Source organism: Eptesicus fuscus, chromosome 19 (assembly GCF_027574615.1).
Source record: "Eptesicus fuscus isolate TK198812 chromosome 19, DD_ASM_mEF_20220401, whole genome shotgun sequence".
Lineage (NCBI taxonomy): Eukaryota > Metazoa > Chordata > Mammalia > Chiroptera > Vespertilionidae > Eptesicus > Eptesicus fuscus.
The window spans coordinates 27,875,299-27,895,082 of NC_072491.1; the positions used below are offsets into that span (position 1 = coordinate 27,875,299).

General features: G+C 37.7%; 1 protein-coding gene across 2 annotated transcripts; it reads left to right on the top strand.

Annotated features, from left to right (window-relative positions):
* Positions 1 to 344: 344 nt before the first annotated feature.
* LOC103287717 (solute carrier family 22 member 12-like) lies at positions 345 to 19,717 on the top strand. Of its 2 annotated transcripts, XM_054708557.1 has the most exons (5): positions 345 to 536; positions 5,244 to 5,347; positions 7,039 to 7,193; positions 17,068 to 17,183; positions 19,670 to 19,717. In XM_054708557.1, the coding sequence occupies exons 1-4, from the start codon at positions 369 to 371 to the stop codon at positions 17,112 to 17,114; spliced, it is 474 nt and encodes a 157-aa protein (XP_054564532.1). In that variant the 5' UTR covers positions 345 to 368; the 3' UTR covers positions 17,115 to 17,183; positions 19,670 to 19,717. The 2 variants fall into 2 exon arrangements, with proteins under 2 accessions (XP_054564532.1, XP_054564531.1); XM_054708556.1 differs by lacking the exons at positions 17,068 to 17,183; positions 19,670 to 19,717 and adding an exon at positions 7,284 to 7,524.
* The last annotated feature ends 67 nt before the right edge of the window (positions 19,718 to 19,784 follow it).

The following is a 19,784-nucleotide window of genomic DNA, read 5'->3' on the forward strand; positions in this document are numbered from 1 at the left end:
CTAACTGTTTCTAGTCATACTTTTATAAATAATTATTTAACGAGATTTTTCTGTCAATAAACTAGAAATATTTAGCAATGTCAAAACATTTCAGAAAAACTTTATTTCTCACATTGCTGCTTCCATCCCAGACCATGGGTTTCTCAGGACTTCTTCAACATATGGGAAATTTTGGAAGATACCAAATTATTCTTGTCTTTTCAATTATATCATTAACTATACTTTTGACCACTCACAACTTAGTGGAAAACTTTTCTGGGGCCATTCCTGCTCACCGTTGCTATATCCATCTCCTTGACAACATCACATCTGAAAGTAAGCTTCCTGAGAACCTAACCACGGAGGATCTCCTGAGAATTTCCATCCCGATGGGAGGAAACAATGAGCAGGAGCAATGTCGTCGGTTCCGTCAACCCCAGTGGCAACTTTTACACTCCAGTGATTTGGCCATAAATACTACTGAGCTGGAGACAGAAGCATGCTTGGATGGTTGGATCTATGACCAAAGTATATTTACCTCCACTATTGTAACCCAGGTATGAAATAATGCAAAAAGTCACCAATCAGTAATTTTCCATTTATAAGACTACTAGAGGCCCAGTGCACCAGTGGGGTCCCTCAGCCTGGCCTGCACCTTCTCGCAATCCAGGACCCCCTCAGGGGATGTCAGACTGCTGGTTTTGGCCTGATCCCCGCAGGCCAAGGAGCTTGTGGGAATCAGGCGGAAGGCCAGGGAGGAGCCGGAGCCCAGGCCAGGCACCATACTACTCCTGCTTATCCCGGCACCACTGAGCCTGCCACTGCCACGGCCACTTGGTAGTGCTGCCGTGGAGGCATGAAGAGGCTCGCGCCCAGTGGTCAGCTGAGTGGTGCTCCAGTTGTGGGAGCACACTGACCACCAGGCGCCAACTCCTGCATTAAATGTCTGCCCCCTGGTGGTCAGTACACATCATAGCCACCAGTTGACCAGTCATTTGGTCGCTTAGGCTTTTATATAGAGAGATATTACATTTTTTATGGTGCATTTAGGCTTAAGATATGTCACCCAGATAACAAAAATACTTAAATATGTAAAGGATCAGAAAAGAGGAACATGTACTAAAGTGTTATCACTCAGGGACTGTATTAGTTTTTTAGTCTATCATAGTAGAGAAGAGTCATTTTTGGAGGCAGGCATACCAATGTTTAAGTCCCCACTTTGGCATTTACTGGCCATGTGATCTTAAGCAGATAAATTAACATTTCCAAAGCAAAAAATAATACATTACCTATTAAGGATGTCAAAATTATTCAATTTAAAACCATGCAAAAGATTTGAGAGCTCATTATGTTATTAAAGAGTTCAACAGAGGGAAATATTTAGTAAATTTTACATTAATCCTTTGGATTAGCTATGCTTCACATTTTATGAATAGGCAACTAAATCTCAGGTAGGCAGTATAAACTGTCCCTTTGAAAACAATTAATAAGTGGTTTTCATTAATTATATCTAACTTGGTATAACATGCAGATTCAAAATTAAAAAAAAAACACATTATTTTTGTCAAGATAACTGAATGCTGACAAGTGTTATGGAAATTAAGAAGAGTTCATAAAGAAATTTTACTTTCCTAAGATTTTCAGAGGATATAAAAGATTATTTGTTCATCATAAATTCTACTTTTTCCCACGGTTCTGGTTTATCAATGCCGTTGTTAAAATATGTTGCCAAATTTAAACTTTATCCATTAATGTTACTGAGCCTACAATTTACCTCCATTCCTTGGGAAATTCTATTGATTTAGTGCATCTACACTTGACAAAGTATTTTTCATTAGAATACTGTTTCTTTTTATTATTTCCTTTTTGTTTGATTTTTAATTTATTTTCCAATGACATTTATATTCATATTATTTTATATTAGATTCATGTGTACAGAATAGTGGTTAGACAATCATATGCTTCACACAGTTTTCCTCCAAGTATTTCTAGTACCCACCTGGCACCATACATAGTTATTACAATATTATTGACTATTTTCCCTATGCTGTACCTTATACTGCCAAGAATATTTTGTAACTCCAAATTTGTACTTCTTAATCCCTTCATTTTTCCCAGTCTCACTAACCACCTTCCCTCAAGCAACCATCAGTCTGCTCTCAGTATCTATGAGTCTATTTTAATTTTGCTTGTTCATTTATTTTGTTATTTAGATTCTACATATAAGTAAAAATATGGTATTTGTCTTTCTGACTGACTTATTTCACTTAAGTGTAATACCTTACAATTCCATCCAAACTGTCATAAATGGTAAGATTTCATTCTTTTTAATAGTCAAGTAATAATTCCACTTTTTTATCCACTTGTCCATCGATGGGATCTTGAGTTGATTCCTTATCTTGGCTATTGTAAATAACACTGCAAGGAATACATGGATGCGTATGTTCTTTTGGATTAGTGTTTTAAGTTTCTTTGGATATATTTCCAGAATTGGGAGTTGCTGGGTTAATAAAGCAGGTCCATTTTTAATTTTTTTATTAACCACCATAGTGGCTGCATTTGTTGAGATCCAGCAATTTCCAACCTTTTTGCATCTAATAGTGCACACAAAATAATTACTAAAATTTACATACCAAGAAATATATTTTTGCTGATCTGACAAAAAATAGGTATAATTTTGATTCATTCACACTGTACAGCTATTGTTGTGTTGGCTGTTGTCATTTTTTAATTTGAGAATGTAAAGGAAAAGAGGTCAGTGCCCCTGATAAATAGTCCAGTATTGCAAGTTTGTTTGTTTTTGCCTTTATACTGGTTAATAAAAATATATAGGTCTCATGTATACAATTCTATAATACATCATCTGTATATTGTATTGTGTGCTCACCACCAGAAGTCAAGTCTCCTTTCATCACTGTTTATCCTCCTATAACCTCTTCTTCTTTCTTCTTAAAGAAGTCCCTTTATGTTTTTGTTTTGTTTCATATTACTGGTTTACTCGTAATAAACTCCTTTAGCTTTTTCTTGTCTGGGAAACTCTATAATTCTCCTTCAATTTTAAATGATAGCCTTTCTGTACAGAGTACTCTTGGTTGTAGGTCCTTGCTTTTCATTGCTTTGAATATTTTATGCCTATCCCTTTGAATGTTTCTGCTGAGAAATCAGTTGGCAGTCTTATATGAGCTCCTTTCAGGTAACTATCTTTCTCTTGCTGTTTTACATATTCTCTGTGTCTTTAATCTTTTCCATTTTAATTATGGTATGTCCTGGTGTGGGCCTCTTTGGGTTTACCTTGTTTTGGACTCTGTGCTTCATGTACTTGTGTGTCTTTTTCCTTCACCATATTAGGCAAGTATTCAATTATTATTTTCCTCATATGTTCTCAATCCCATGCTCCCTCTCCACTCTTTCTGGAACCCCTGTGATGCAGAAGTTGTTACACTTGATGCTGTCTCAGAGGTGCTTTGAACTAACTTCCTTCCTTTCTTCCTACCTTTCTTTTTCTCTTTCCTTACCTTCCTTCCTTCCTTCCTTCCTTCCTTCCTTCCTTCCTTCTTTCCTTCCTTCCTTATTTATTTCACTACTCTGACTGGGCATTTTCTGTTCCCTTATCTTCCAAATCACTGATTCAATCATCTGCTTCATGTCATATGCTATTGATTTCTTCTAGCGTAGTATTCATTTCAGCTATTGTATTCTTCATTTTTGACTGGTTCTTTTTTTATGATTTTTATGTCCACTTTTATGCCTGCTATCTCTTTGTTTATGTCCTTACTGAATTTATTCATTCTTATCCTAAGTTCCTTGAGCATTCTTATAACCATTGTTTTGAACTCTGTAGCTAGTAGACGGTTTGCCTCCATTTCATTTAGTTCTTTTTCCGGGGATTTCTCCTGTTCTTTCATTTAGAACATCTTTCTTTGTCTCCCAAATTTGGCAGTCATTTTGTGTCTTCACCTTCCCTATCAGTCTTGATGCGTCTTCTTTAAATCCTTGGTTTTAAGCCTTCTATTAAGCTAGCATTCAGTTGACTATTCAGATGATTGTTCTAAAATTTAGTTATAATTCTGATTTGGTCCTAGGAGGAGATGTGTGTGGCTTCCATCTTCTCCACTGCCACCTTGGATCTACTCATTATTTCTTTCATCTTTTCATTCAAAATTTCAGATTTCTAGTATAAAAAATAAGTGAAACTTCTTGAAATATGAAATAATCTATTGTAAATATCCATTTGAATGCCTCAAAAACACCTTGATCTAATGTATTTTCCCTCTAGAATTTACTACTCAATGTTGTACATCTCAGAAATGTAAATTTTAAATATTACTTATTCAGATCACATATCTGGGGCCATAATTAATTTTTTCTTCCCTTCATCTTTTTAATCAAAATTTTAATCATCTTATTATAAAACTTATATGAGTGTCTAAATTGATATTTCCACTTCTAATGCTATCAAACCAGTCAAATCACAAACAACTGTATCCCCATCATTTTAATAGCCTTTTATTTTTACTCCCCTACATATTTATTCTCCTCTGATATGTTTTAAACACTACCACAAAATTTCTTTTCATAAATAGAAATCCAATTATGCTATAGTACTTAAACATATCAAATTATTTGTCTTAGTCATTATCTGTATTCCAGTAGATAATTTGAATGATCTGAAATATAAGATCTCTCCATTTTAATATCATCTTACAGTTATTTGCTCTCCTGAAATTATCCCTGTAATTGCTGGCAACTCTCGTGAATGGAATGAAATCCAATGGCATAAAATAGAATTGAATCCTTTTTACCTAATGAACACTTACGATGCTCACCCTTTCCCCACAATCTTTCCATCCCTTTCATACTGGCATCAAGTTTTAGATTACACTTTTCCACAAAAACAATTCCTGTCCTTTCAGATTATTTTAGTTCCTCCATTAACATACCACTTTAATATTTCACTTTTATAATCATCTCCATTAATCTCAGAAGTATGTTTTCCATATCTCTTTGCCCTCCATAGTTTCTCAAATCTTTAACAAAGCATGTATTAGCTCCTCGTAGCACTTACAACAAAATGAGCATTTATGAAATGCACTTATACTATATTATAAAGTACTTTGCAACTTTATATTTTAAGCATACACCTCCCATTTTTCAAGTACAGATCATCAAAATGATTTTTATCTCATACTAAATAATTTTATAACTTGCACGATCAGTTTCATATTGTTTGTGACATTTGATCTATCTCATTCTCTTTTTTTCAGTGGAATTTAGTATGTAAATCAAAGTCACTCAAATTATGGTCACAGTCCATATATATGGCAGGATACATGTTGGGATCTCCTCTAGGTGGTTATATTTCTGACAAGTAAGTCTCATATTTTGTTTCATAAGTGACCCAAGATATATAATGCATATATTCTCTAAGATTACATTTAAGGCTGAAGACCTAGAAAGTGACAAAAGCAGCTTTATGAAGGAAGTAGATATTCTACATAGTTGCAGCCTGGATACAGGCTAAATGCCAACGGTGTTGAATGAGTCCTTCATCATTTGAAAGGGAAGGCTTCAGATTTAGTTTGGGTTGTTTTTGAATCAAATTCTAGGATGATTTGCGTGCAAGGTTTTATTTTGGATGGAATCCAAGGAGGCATGAAGAGGTAAGTGGGGAGAGGAAGGAAAGTGGCATAATACAGGCAGTCCTCGGGTTACATCGGACTCGACATGTCGTTTCATGGTTAAATGACCATCTCCCATTTATTTATATATATAAAAAAAAACACGCCGTCATTTAGACGAATGTACATATGTGCTTTATGTATTTTTATTATTTATTTACCACAAGTAAAGGTCAGGAATTGTTATCTTTCTTTTAAATTTTTGTTACTGTTTCACTTCATTACTGCTGTGTATGGGCTCCATGTGAGGGACGCAGGTGCTTATGTAGGTGGGTTCCAACTTACGGCGAAAATCAAGTTACGTCGTGCCATAGGAACGGGTCTCTGACGTCACCCGAGGACCTGCTGTATTACTAAGCAGGTTACCAAATGGGAACCTGAGGATCAACCCCTTTGTGGTCTTCTGGGAAATGGTTAGCATGCCTCAGAGTAGTGCCACCTATAAAGTAAAGAAGATGGTATACAGCATATCCTGGCCCTTAGAATCTCCCCTGTGCCAAATAACTTCATCGCTGTGGTCAGCGAAAGCTCTTTGGTGTTGGAAACAGCTGCTTGGCCTCAGAAGACATTTAAAGGTATGAGAACATTGAGTAATAACGTGATTGGCAAGGCACCAGTATCACCTGCTACAATATCACGAAGATTATGATGATTACTTTTAGGTAATAATTCAAGAAGTAAAATTAATGGTGTAATGCTGAAAATAACAAAGAGGTTTTAGAGGGAGATTCACTGCAAATAGAGTAGAAAATAAATTAGTTGGATAAAGTGTGTAGAGCAAAATTTTGTACAAAAATCAAGATTTTGAAATGATTTTTATCTCCACCATGTTAAGGAATTTAGATAGTTCATTTATACAGCAAAACATACTTGAGTTATTGGTATTTTTTAGACATAATAGAAATATTTAGAAAAACACTGTGCAAACATATTAACTAGTTAGTCAGAACATGATAAATGAATATACATAGAAACCCTTATAAGTAAAAAAAATAGAGGGTTTATGGAGGATGGTGAAGGAGATATTATGATAACCTGATAAAGTTATTCAGAAGTTTGGGGAAACTTTATGAATTAGATTTATTTGAGAAGAGTCAGTTCAATGAACCATCACCAAAAGCTATTATTTTCCATTCATATTGACATTTCTATGATGTGTAAAAACTATTCTGATCACACAGAACTTATTCTTTCGGGAAAGGGGTCTATTTATTAGAATTTCTCCATACAATGGGATACCTATCATGAAAAAAACAAACAAACACAAAAGAGCTGTCATCTTCCAAGCTGGAAATTCTCAGAATAATTCTTACAATTATACAATAGTATATAGACTTGTATTTTTTTAGATTGTTTGTTCATTCTACTCATTTCCTCTTAGATTTGGCCGGAAACCTGCATTGTTGGCTTCTTCCCTGTTGTCTGCACTACTGGGCACTTGTTCCATTTTTGCCCCAACCTTCCCAATTTACTGTGCAATTCGATTTCTTTTGTCAATGTCAATGGGAACCATATACTCCTCTACTCTTACACTCCGTAAGTTTGACATTTTTTGTCTTCTCTTACCTAATTTTGTCATGTTTCTAGCACACTTTATAAGATTTATGTCAATGCATTTTCTTTAAGTTATAGAATGGCTGCCATCTAATGTCACACCCATGATCATAACAATAAGGTCTCTGGTTCTAAGCGCTGGACAAACGGTACTGGCTGGACTGGCTTATGTCTTCCGAGACTGGCGCATGCTACAATTGTCCATTTCTGTGCCTTACTTTGTCTTTTTCCTATCCGTGTGGTATGTAGACTTTTGTTTGTTTCCCTTGTGAAGACTGGGCATGAAAGCTTTTAAATAAATATGGACTCTGGTCACTCTGCATCTCCTTATGGGAATAAGAAAATAAATGCAGCAAGGGACTCAATAGATAAATCTTAGAAGTTCAAGGAATACATTAAATTAATTAATGTAAGCAATTAAAAAATATAAATTTTCTTAGGTTCACACACACATGACTATCACTGTCAAGGAAATAATTAAAAGGGAGTATGTTTGTTAGAGAAAAACAAAACTCGAATTAATGACAATAATATGGAGAAATTAAAGCTTGCAAGAGACATGATGGAACCCCATTAAGGTTGAGGTAGGGGGATCTTTACTGTCTGAAGCTGGCAGTAGTTCCTGTGATTTGAAAAAAAAAGGGGGGGGTACAATAGCTTATGGGGCATCAGAGATGTCTGTCTCTTTTTTTAAAACTAAAAAATTCAAAAATCAGAAATGCTGTTTTTAAATATAAAAGTAATATAAATATAAAATATCAAAGATAAAATTAAAAAAATAAATTAAGTTAAATGCTGAAAAAGGAAAATAACCTGAGTTCCTTCCAAATTGGAGAGGCATCATGTTCTCATGAATCCCACCACAACTGAATGGAATCTAGGTCTCTTTGAAGTCTTATCTTATTTTGGATTGACCTCCTCTCCCATTTCAATGTCTCTGCCTTACTTCATAAAGGTGGACATCAGAGTCTGCCCGTTGGTTGATTATATCTGGCAAGCTGGAAAAAGCACTCAAAGTAATGAAGAAAGTAGCCCATACAAATGGGAAGAAAGATGAAGAGACTCTAAATATTGAGGTAAGGAAAAAAAAATAGGAATGTCTTGAGTTTTTTTCTTTATCAAGGAAAACTCAATATAAATAAACTGTACCACCACAGTGAAAGCAAAAACAAACAAACCACAATAACCAAAAATGAATGTAAATATAGACAAAAATATTGAGCTTTTTTTTGACCAAGCAATTAATCCTCTCAGAAAAGAGCAACAAAAAAAAGTCACTACTGGAGGTAGCCTGGCTGATAGGATATTGTTTGTATGTGATAAGAAGATAATGCAATATGGACTTATGAACAATGAAAGCATGGAAGTTATTCATGAGTTCAGAAAAGCTCCCTTAGAAATTAGATGATAGAAGCGGTATTACCCCCAATACCTTTCATTATTCCCTATTAGATTTTAGAGGACCTATCCTCTCAAATGTCTTTGTGAACCATGGTTTTGATTTAAAGGGACAAATTAGAAAAACCTAGCCCAATGGCAAAGGTACTAAAGAAACTTTACTAAAGGAAAAGCTCCATTAATAATTTTTCAACATGGATTTATAACTGAATAACTGATTACAAGTCTAGCAGGCTATGATGATTGAATAATATGATTCTAAATAGTAATAGACTATATTTCACTATCATAGTGAATACATTAAATGCAGAGTATAACTCAAATGGGTAAGCCACAGGCATTCTTCATGACAAGGAATACGTGTTGTTGTTTTTACAATTGGACTTGATTCCAACACATAAAGTTATTATAGCACAAAAAGTAAAATCTTGAAGAAGTCCATTGTTTTCTTCCTTCTCCTCTATGACATTTTCAGGATATTTATGGAAAAATAGGTTAGAGAGACCTGAAAGATGGCGGCTAGCAGGATGAAGATGAGGGAGAGGATGTAAGTGAGTGAGGGGATGAAAGGAGAGTGTGTAGATGTGTGTGGTGTCTGTGTATGAGTGAGTGATGGGCAGTTAAATCCAGCAGGAGCAGCAGGGGATGGCAGACCAGGCTCTCTTGGACAGGGAGAGACTACCACCACTGCAGGGACTACCTGGACTGTGAGACTAGGAAACAGAGCCCACACCATCGTGAAGGGGAGAGCAACCTCTTCTAGGAACTCATCAGCACCACTACCCAGACAGGCCTTGGACACTGCCCACAACCCGACAGCCACTCCAGCCAAAATCCAGCTATCCCACCCGCAGACCCGCGAACCCTGGGACCTCCACCTCTAAAGGGGCACCGCTCCTGCAGCAGTAAATGCAACCTCCCCCCCTCTCCAGCGGCAGACCTCCGACACCACAGTCCCATGTTTATAGAGCGCAGACCTCCTGGGCACACCATCCCACCGGCAGCTCTTGGATGATGCTGTGAACCCCCATTGGGGGCCATTTTGTACAGACAAGGGTGCACTGCCCCTCAGTAGACATTCTGAATTCCCTCCTACTGAATAACTGCCCACAGACACCCAGCTGCACAACTTCAGCGCCAGGACCCCTCAGAGTGCAACAGAGCTCTGTGCCAGCAAACACACTGCCAGTCATGTGTTTCTAAATGCACAGGCCCCCTGAGCCCATGGATCCACAGGGTGCTCTTGGGAGCTCCTGTGAGCCCCCACTAAGTGCAATCTTGGACAAACAGGAACTCACTCCCCCAGCAGTAGAAATTCTGAATTCATTCTTCCTGGATACCTGCCCACAGACACCTCAATTGCACAGCTTCAGTGCCAGGGCCCTTCACAGTGCATCAGTGCACCACGTTGGCAAATGCACAGTGGGTTCCCCTGTGAGCCACCACTGGTAGTGCGTGTATCCAACCACAGATGCAACAGCTAAAAACCAAGTCTTCCCACACCACAGCTGCAGGAACTCTGGACACTACAGTTTTGCGTTTTTCCAGCGTGCAGGCCTCCCAAGCCCACCACTCCATGGGCAGCTCTTACATGCTGCTGTGAGCCCCCACTGGGTGCACACTTATACAAACAGGGGCGCACTGCTGGGCTGTAGAAACTCTGAATTCCCTCTCCCAGGATATCTGTCCACAGACACCTCGATCATGTGGCTTTGGCATCAGGGCCCTTCAGAGTGTGTCAGTACACACTGCTAGCAAACACAATATGGGTGCCCCTGTGAGCCACCACTGGGGATGTGTGTATCCAACCACGGAGGCAGAAGTAAAACCTGAGTCTTCCCACCTCACAGCTACAGAGCTCTGGACACCACAGTCATGTCTCTCCAAAGCACAGGACTCTTGAGCCCCACCACCCCAACAGATGGCTCCTGGGTGCCACTGTGAGTCCCTACCAGTCACACATGATTTCAACCAAGGGCACAAGACAGCAAAAATTGGGACACCCCCCCTCTATGGCTACTGACTTCTAGACACTGCAGTTGTGCCTTTCCAGCTCACAGGCCTACACCAAATAGCTTAAGTAGGGAGCTACGCTAGATTACTAAGCCCAGGAGACCTGAGAGATCACAACAGTAGCACTATTCCCAAAAAAACCTGGGTAGCAAAGTAATCAGATCTACAATTAAAACATTACAGCAAAACAAGGTAAGACAGAAAAGCAATCCCCAAAGGAAAGAAAAAGAGGAATCACCAGAAAGAGAGTTAAATGAAATTGAGGCAAGTAACATGTCAGAGAAAGAACTCAGAGTAATGGTTATAAGGATGCTCAAACAGCTGGATGACAAATACAAGCAACTCAAGGAGAATTATAAGGAACTGAATGAGAATGTCACCAACATGAAAAGGAACCAAGAGAAAATGAAGAACAACATAGCTGTAATAAGGAACACAATGGAAGGCTGAAAGAATAGACTAGAAAAGGCTGAGGACTGCATCAGCAAATTAGAAGACAAGGTAGGAAAAAACACCCAAACACAGCAGCAACTGGAAAGAAAATTTAAAAAGCAAGAGGAGCCTAAGGGAGCTTTGGGACAACACAAAACAAAATAACATTCGCATAATAGGGGTACCAGAAAGAGAGGAAGAGAAGCAAGGAATAGAAAACCTGTTTGAAGAAATAATGACTGAAAACCTCCCTGATATTGGCAAGAAAAAAAGCTATGAAAGTTCAAGAAGCACATAGAGTCCCAAACAAGATAAGCCCCAAAAGACTGACACCAAGACACATGATAATTAAACTGGCAATCACCAATGGCAAAGTAAGAATCTTAAAAGCTGCCAGAGAGAGACAGAAAGTTACTTACAAGGGATCTCCTATGAGAATATCAACTGCTTTCTCAATGGAAACACATTAGACCAGAAGGGAATGGAATGAAATATACAAAGTGATACAAAGCAAGGGACTGAATCCAAGAATACTATACCCAGCAAGGCTATCATTCAAAATTGAAGGTGGAATCAGGAGCTTCACAGACAAAAAAGGCCTAAGAGAGTTTATTACCACCAAGCCAGCAATGCAAGAAATACTACAGGGTCTGCTATAAAAAGAAGAAACAGGAAGGCAAGAAGAAACACAAACATTAAGAATAAAAATGATGACAAACAAGTACTTATCAATAATAATATTAAATGTAAATGGATTAAATGCGCCAGTCAAAAGACATAGGCTAGCTGAATGGATAAGAAAACATGACCCATATATTTGCTGTCTGCAAGAGACCCACCTCAGAACAAAGGATCTACACAGACTGAGAGTGAAGGGATGGAAAATTTTTTTTCAGACAAATGAAAATGAGAAAAAAAGCTAGGATTGTGATACTTATATCTGATATAATAGACCTCAAAGTAAAGGTCATAACAAGAGATAAGGAAGGCCACTACATAATATTAAAGGGAGAAATTCAACAAAAAGATATAACTCTGGTAAACATATATGCACCCAATACAGGAGCACCCAAATACATAAAACAACTTTTGGGAGATGTCAAGGGAGAGATCGATAGCAATACAGTCATAGTAGGGGACTTTAATACCCCACTGACATCATTGGATAAATCCTCTAAACCAAAAATCAGCAAAGGAACAGCAATCCTAAATGACTCACTAGATCAGATGGACTTAATTGACATCTTCAGAATATTTCACCCGAAGCTACAAAATATACATTCTTCTCCAGTGCACATGGGACATTTTTAAAGATAGACCACCTATTAGGACACAGGCAAAGTCTCTTTAAATTCAAGAGGATAAAAATCATAACAAGCATCTTCTCAGATCACAATGGCATAAAATTAGAAATCAACTACAATAAAAACAATGAAAAAAGATCAAACACTTGGAGGCTACATAGCATGCTATTAAAAAATGATTGGGTTACCAAAGAGATCAAAGAAGAAGTAAAAAGCATCCTGGAAACAAATGACAATGAAAACACAACAATCCAAAATCTATGAGACATAATGAAAGCAGTCCTAAGACGGAAGTTCATAGCTTTACAGGCCTACCTCAAAAAAAAAAACACAAAAAACAAACAAAAAACTGGTAATAAATTATCTAACATTGCAACTTAAAGAATTATAAAGAGAGCAACAAGAAAAGCCCACAGTATCCAGAAGGAAGGAAATAATAAAGATCAGAGCAGAAATAAACAACATAGAGATTAAAAAAACAATACAAAAGATCAATAAAATTAAAAGCTGGTTCTTTGAAAGGATAAACAAGATTGATGAACCTCTAGCCAGGCTCACCAATAAACAAAGAGAGAGGACCCAAATAAAATCAGAAATGAAAGAAGTGAAGTAACAACAGACACCACTGATATACAAAGGATTGTAAAAAAAAAAAAAAGAGAGAGAGAGAGAGAGAGAGAGAGAGAGAGAGAAAGAGAGAGAGAGAGTATGAACAACTCTACTCCAACAAACTAGACAACCTCGATGAAATGGACACATTCCTAGAAAAATACAAGCTTCCAAAACTCAATCAGGAAGAATAAAAAACCTGAATAGGACAATAACTACTGATGAAATTGAAACAGTAATAAAAAAAACCTTCCAGAATCGAAAAGCCCTAGACCAGATGGCTTCATAGGGAAGTTTTACCAAACATTCAAAGAAGAACTAAAACCAATCCTTCTCAGACTATTCCAAAATATTCAAGAGAAAGGCACACTTCCAAGCCAACATTACCCTAATCCCAAAACCAGATAAAGACAACACAATGAAAGAGAATGATAGGCCAATATCCCTCATGAACATAGATGCCAAAATCCTCAACAAAATGCTAGCAAATCGGATCCAGCAGTACATCAGAAAGATCATACACCATGACCAAGTAGGATTTATCCCAGGAGTGCAAAGATGGTACAATATCTGCAAATCAATAAACATGATACAACACATAAACAAACTGAGAGGAAAAAACTCACATCATCAATTGATGCAGAACAGGCATTTGACAAAGTCCAACACCGTTTTCTGATAAAAACGCTCAGCAAAGTGGTAATAGAAGGATCATACCTCAACATAATAAAAGACATATATGACAAACCTACAGCCAATATCATGCTCAATGGGCAAAAATTAAAACCATTTCCCTTAAGAACAGGAACAAGACAGGGATGCCCACTTTCACCACTCCTGTTCCACATAGCACTGGAAGTGCTAGCCAAAGCAATCAGACAAGAAGAAATAAAAGGCATCCAAATTGGAAAAGAAGAAGTAAAACTGTCATTATCTGCAGATGACATGATATTGTACATAGAAAACCCTAAAGACTCCATAAAAAATTATTAGATTTAATAAATGAATTTGGCAATGTAGCAGGATTCAAAATTAATGCCAAGAAATCTATGGCATTTTTATACAGCAATACTGAACTTACAGAAAGAGAGATTAAAAAAAAACAATCCCATTTACCAATGCACACACACAAAAAATTAAGATACCTAGGCATAAACTTAACTAATGAGGTAAGAGACCTCTACTCAAAAAACTACAGGACGTTGAAAAAAGAGATAGAGGAAGACATAAACAGATGGAAGAACATACCGAGTTCATGGATTGCTAGAATTAACATAATTAAAATGTCTATATGACCCAAAGCAATATATCGATTCAATGCACTCCCATTAAAATACTAAGAACATATTTCACAGATCTAGAAAGAACACTCCAAAAATTCATCTAGAATAAAAAAAGACCCCAAATAGCTGCAGCAATCCTGAGAAAGAAGAACAAAGCAGGACGGATCTCAATACCAGATATCAAGATGTATTACAAAGCCACTGTTCTCAAAACTGCATGGTACTGGCACAAGAGCAGACATATAGATCAATGGAATAGAATAGAGAAACCAGAAATCGACCCAAACACTATGCTCAATTAATATTTGACAAAGGAGGCAAGTACATACAATGGAGTCAAGACAGTCTCTTCAATAAATGGTGCTGGGAAATTTGGTCAGACACATGCAAAAAAATGAAACAGACCACCAACTTACACCATACACAAAAATAAACTCAAAATGGATAAAGGACTTAAACGTAAGATGGGAAACCATATAATATTAGAGGAATCCACAGGCAGCAAAATCTCAGATGTATGCTGAAGCAATATCTTCACTGACATAGCTCTTAGGGCTATAGAAACTAAAGATAAAACAAATGGGACTACATAAAAATAAAAAGCTTCCACAGAGCAAAAGAAACCATTAACAAAACAACAAGAAAATCCACTGCATGGGAGAACATATTTGCCAATGTTATCTCTGATAAGGGTTTAATCTCCAACATTTACAGGGAACTCATACAACTTAACAAAAGGAAGACAAACAACCCAATCAAAAAATGGGCAACAGACCTAAATAGATACTTTTTGAAAGAAGACAAAAGGAAGGCCAAGAGACATATGAAAACACACTCAAAGTCACTAATCATCCAAGAGATGCAAATCAAAATGACAATGAAGTACCATCTCACACCTGTCAGAATGGCTATCATCAACAAATCAACAAACGACAAGTGCTGGTGAGGATGCGGAGCAAAAGGAACCCTTGTGCACTGCTGGTGGGAATGCAGACTGGTGCAGCCACTGTGGAGAACAGTATGGAGTTTCCTCAAAAACTACAAATGGAACTCCCATTTGACCCAGTGATCCCACTTCTAGGAATACATTCCAAAAAACTAGAAACACCAATCAGAACGAACATATGCACCCCTATGTTCATAGTGGCACAATTTACAATAGCTAAGATTTGGAATCAGCCTAAATGCCCATCATTAGATGAGTGGATTAAAAAACTTTGGCACATCTACACAATACTATGCTGCTGTAAAAAGGAAGGAATGAACTCCTACCATTTGGAACAGCGTGAATGGAGCTGGAGAGCATTATGCTTAGTGAAATAAGTCTGTCAGAGAAAGATAAATATCACATGATCTCACTCATTTGTAGATTAAATGAACAATATAAACCAATGAACAAAAACAGATCTAGAGACAGAGAAGCATCGATCAGATGCTCAAACCTCAGGGGGAAGGTAGGGGAGGGTGGGGGTAAGGGGAAGAGATCAACCAAAGGACTTGTATGCATGCATATAAGCATAAGTGATGGACGCAGACAACAGGGGGTGAGGGTGAGGGTGAGGGCAGGATTAGGGGGATGGAGGTACAATAGGGGAATAAGAACACATTTGTAATACCTTAATCAATCTTAATCAATAAACAAAAATAAATAAGTCAGACCCCCTGCCCCCCTGCAAAAAAAAAAAAAAAAAAAAAAAAAGATTACAACTGCATCAATGAACTAACACTTGGAAGTATTCCTAATTCATGAAGAAATAGCCCTGGAATATACACTTATGACTAGTTCTGCTGAACGACTCACAAATACATAAAATACTGTAACACACAGTGATAAAATGATATTAACAGGAGCTATTTAAAGTTGTAGAAGGTTCAACATGCTTTGTAACTTAACCTCATTCAGTCTTACTCCTACCCCCTTAGAGCAGAATATTAATAACTGCTTAACTTTCACATAGGATTTGTACATTTTTAAGTGACATAAAAAGTTCAAAATAATTTATAATGTATAAGAGAGCAATGCACAATTTCAAGTGTAAGAACACATTTCTTTAGCAAAGAAATTATATTTCTTTTGTTCTCATGTAGGATTATAAAATAACTAGAAGCCCGGTGCACAAAATTTGTCAACGGGGGGGGGGGGGGGGGGGAGAGTTTGTCCTTCAGCCCAGCCTGCACCCTCTCCAATCTAGAACCCCTCGAGGGATGTCCGACTGCCCGTTTACTAGGATCAGGCCTAAACGGGCAGTCGGACATCTCTCTCACAATCCAGGACTGCTGGCTCCCAACTGCTCACCTGCCTGCCTTCCTGATTGCCCCTAAAGGCTTCTGCCTGCCAGCCTGATCACCCCTAACCACTCCCCTGCCAGCCTGATTGATGCCTAATTGCCCTCCCCTGCAGGCCTGGTCACACCTAACTGCCCTCCCCTGCAGGCCTGGTCCTCCCCAACTGCTCTCCCCTGAAGGCCTGGGATCCTCCCAACTACCCTTCCCTGCAGGCCCAGTTGCCCCAACTTCCCTCCTCTGCCAGCCTGGTCACCCCTAACTGCCCTCTCCTGCTGGCCTGATTGCCCACAACTGCCCTCCCTTGCAGACCTGGTCCCTCCCCTGCTGGCCATCTTGTGACAGCCATCTTGTGTTCACATGGGGACAGCCATCTTGTGTGTTGGAGTGATGGTCAGTTTGCATATTACTCTTTTATTAGATAGGATGTGGAGGAGAATATAAACTATATCATGAAGGCTTCCTGCGATTCCCCCTTTTTTTCTTTAACCATTAATTCTTTTCAATATGTTTCAAATTCCTTTCACTTTGAAGGTTTTACAATCTGCAATGAGAGAAGAACTCACTTTGCTCAAACGTAGTTCCAAGAAAATAAAGGTCATGGAAAGTCCCATCGTGTGCAAGACAATCTTCCTGCTGTATTTCCTGAGGTTTGTCTTTTCTCTTCATTTTGTGACTTTTAGATAACAACCTCAAGAACACCTTCTACCTAGTGCAGTGGTCAGCAAACTCATTAGTCAACAGAGCCAAATATCAACAGTACAATGACTGAAATTTCTTTTGAGAGCCAAATTTTTTAAACTTAAACTATAGTTTAAAACTATAGTTTATAGGTAGGTACATTGTTAATAACTTAATTAGGGTACTCCTAAGATGGCCTTTGCTAAAAACTCAAGGGGCCAAAGAGCCGCAGTTTGCCGACCACTGTAGGGGATCCCAGTACTGTATTTTAAGTCACAGGACTATGCTCACCTTCTTGCTAAAATACTCACTACCTATGTGATATTGGGTAAATTGCTTCCCCTCTTTAATTATAAAATTGCGATGATACTTATTTCAAAATGTTGCTGTGTAGTTTGAATATACAATCTTCAACAAATATTTTATGTAACCCTTATTTTTCCATTGTTTTTTTTTTCTGGACACTGTATACCCAGTAGTGTGCAATATAGATGAAGTCCCATGTTGTCATTAAATATGCTTTCTTTTTAAAAAATATGTATTTTTTATTGATTTCAGAGAGGGAAAGGGAGAGAGAGGGAGGAACATCAATGATGAGAGAGAATCATTGATCAGCACCCTGCACAACCCCTACTGGGGATCAAACCTGCAACCTAGGCATATGCCCTGACCAGGAATCAAACTGGTGACCTCTTGGTTCATAGGTCAATTCTCAACCACTTAACCACACTGGCTGACTAAATATGCTTTCTAGAAATGAAAAAAAAAAAGATAATAAGGTAACAAATACATAATATGACAAGGCGTAGCAAACATCATACTTTAAAATAACCAAAAACTTGGCAGAGCTATAGAGAAGGAAAACAGCAGTGGTTGTCAGGTGTTTGAAGAGGAGGGAGGTTAACTAGGCAAAGCACTGGCTTTTTAGAGCCGTGAAATTGTTCTAAACTGTATTGCTATAGTGTTAGATACATATCCCCCCACCCCATGCATTTTTTAAAACCTATATAACTACATTACATGCAGAATTTTAATTAACATGAAATTATTCAAGAAGTCTATTTAGGAGGTTGGGGAACTTGGGATAGATGCAGACTGCTAAAGAATCTAAGTGTTATCACAACTCCGTGACATAATCTCCAGAAGGGGCTGGGAAAAAAAGATGTAGACCTCAGTAATTTCAGAAATGAGTGGAAACTGAAAGCCTAAGGACAAAAGGAACTGCACACAAGCACAATATGTACTCCTGTTAGTAAAGTTGTTTCTCATAGGCGGACAGGTTAACCAGTCTGAAACTTCTGAACATTATGAGAATTGAATGAGTAAGTCAATGACTTGTGGAGAATGAAAGCCAGGTTTCTCATTGTTAGAGAAGGACGTTACAGATAAGCAAGAGATGATGACGAGAATGAACCACCTCATATTAGATTAGTTGGAGATACCCGTATGAACTTACATTTAGACTAATATACCAGTAGATACAAACAGATGCAGAAATAGTTAGAGGTAGGTATATAGACTTGGGTTTGTATACACGCATGTATTTCCTTGCTCCGTCAGATAAGAGGACCTACCCACAATGACTTTCCAGTAACCATGAGTACCTACTGCCCAGGTCTTAATTTGTAACATCATTACCTTATATATTAAACACACACACATACACACACACACCAGGGTCACTTGAAGAAATGGCTAATTCTAGGGCTGGAGCAGAGAACATACATGAGCCTAGACAAACTTGTAGTATCAGAAAAAGGAAGCACTGAAAAAAAATGCAGACACACACACACAATGACTGGCATATATCATTATCAAATGAACCAGGGGCCAATTTAATGTGCCTAATGGCCAAAGCTAAAATAATTTGAGCAACAAAATAAAAAAAAAGGAATATTGGATTAAACCCTCCCCAATAAATAAATAACTGTGTCCATACTGATATAAATAAATGACTGGATAAATGGGATGTCGGAGAGCTAGTTTCTGCCCGATCCCTGCAGGCCAGGCCGAGGGACCCCACTGGTGCACAAATCCGTGCACCAGGCCTCTAGTCTTCTAATAAATAAATTGTTTATCTTTAGAGAAGATTTACAACATGTTTAAATTAAAGATAGATAATCATGTTGAGCAAGTCAGTGGTCACCATGTAAAATAAGTCTTAAGCCTCTATTTATCCAGCCTTAGTGAGTAACAGTCCACCTCTAGGAAGTAAAAATCTGTGATAACTTTTGTCCTCAATAACAAAACAGGTGGTTTAGCACAAACACATTTATCTTTCTCACTTCATTTGATCTTTCTGCTTTTTGTGGAAGTGGGGTATAATATCACTGTATCTTTGACTTTTATAGTACCTATAATTTTCATAAGCATGTGTATCCACATGAAAATATAATAAATATTCAAAATGTAGGTATTTTTAAAATGTCCATTCATTTTTTATTCTCTTTTACAGATTTTGTACAATTTTCTTCCTTTATGGAGTGTTGACCGATTTAAAAAATTTAGGGAGCAATATGTTCTTGTCTCAGGCTCTCCTTGGAGCTGTGGACTTCCCATCAAAATGTCTT

Coding starts and splice junctions, on each gene's coding strand:
- LOC103287717 (XM_054708556.1), top strand. CDS start 369: ATGGGAGGAAACAATGAGCAGGAGCAATGTCGTCGGTTCCGTCAACCC. Junction 537..5,243: donor CCTCCACTATTGTAACCCAG/GTATGAAATAAT, acceptor TCTTTTTTTCAG/TGGAATTTAGTATGTAAATC. Junction 5,348..7,038: donor GGTGGTTATATTTCTGACAA/GTAAGTCTCATA, acceptor ATTTCCTCTTAG/ATTTGGCCGGAAACCTGCAT.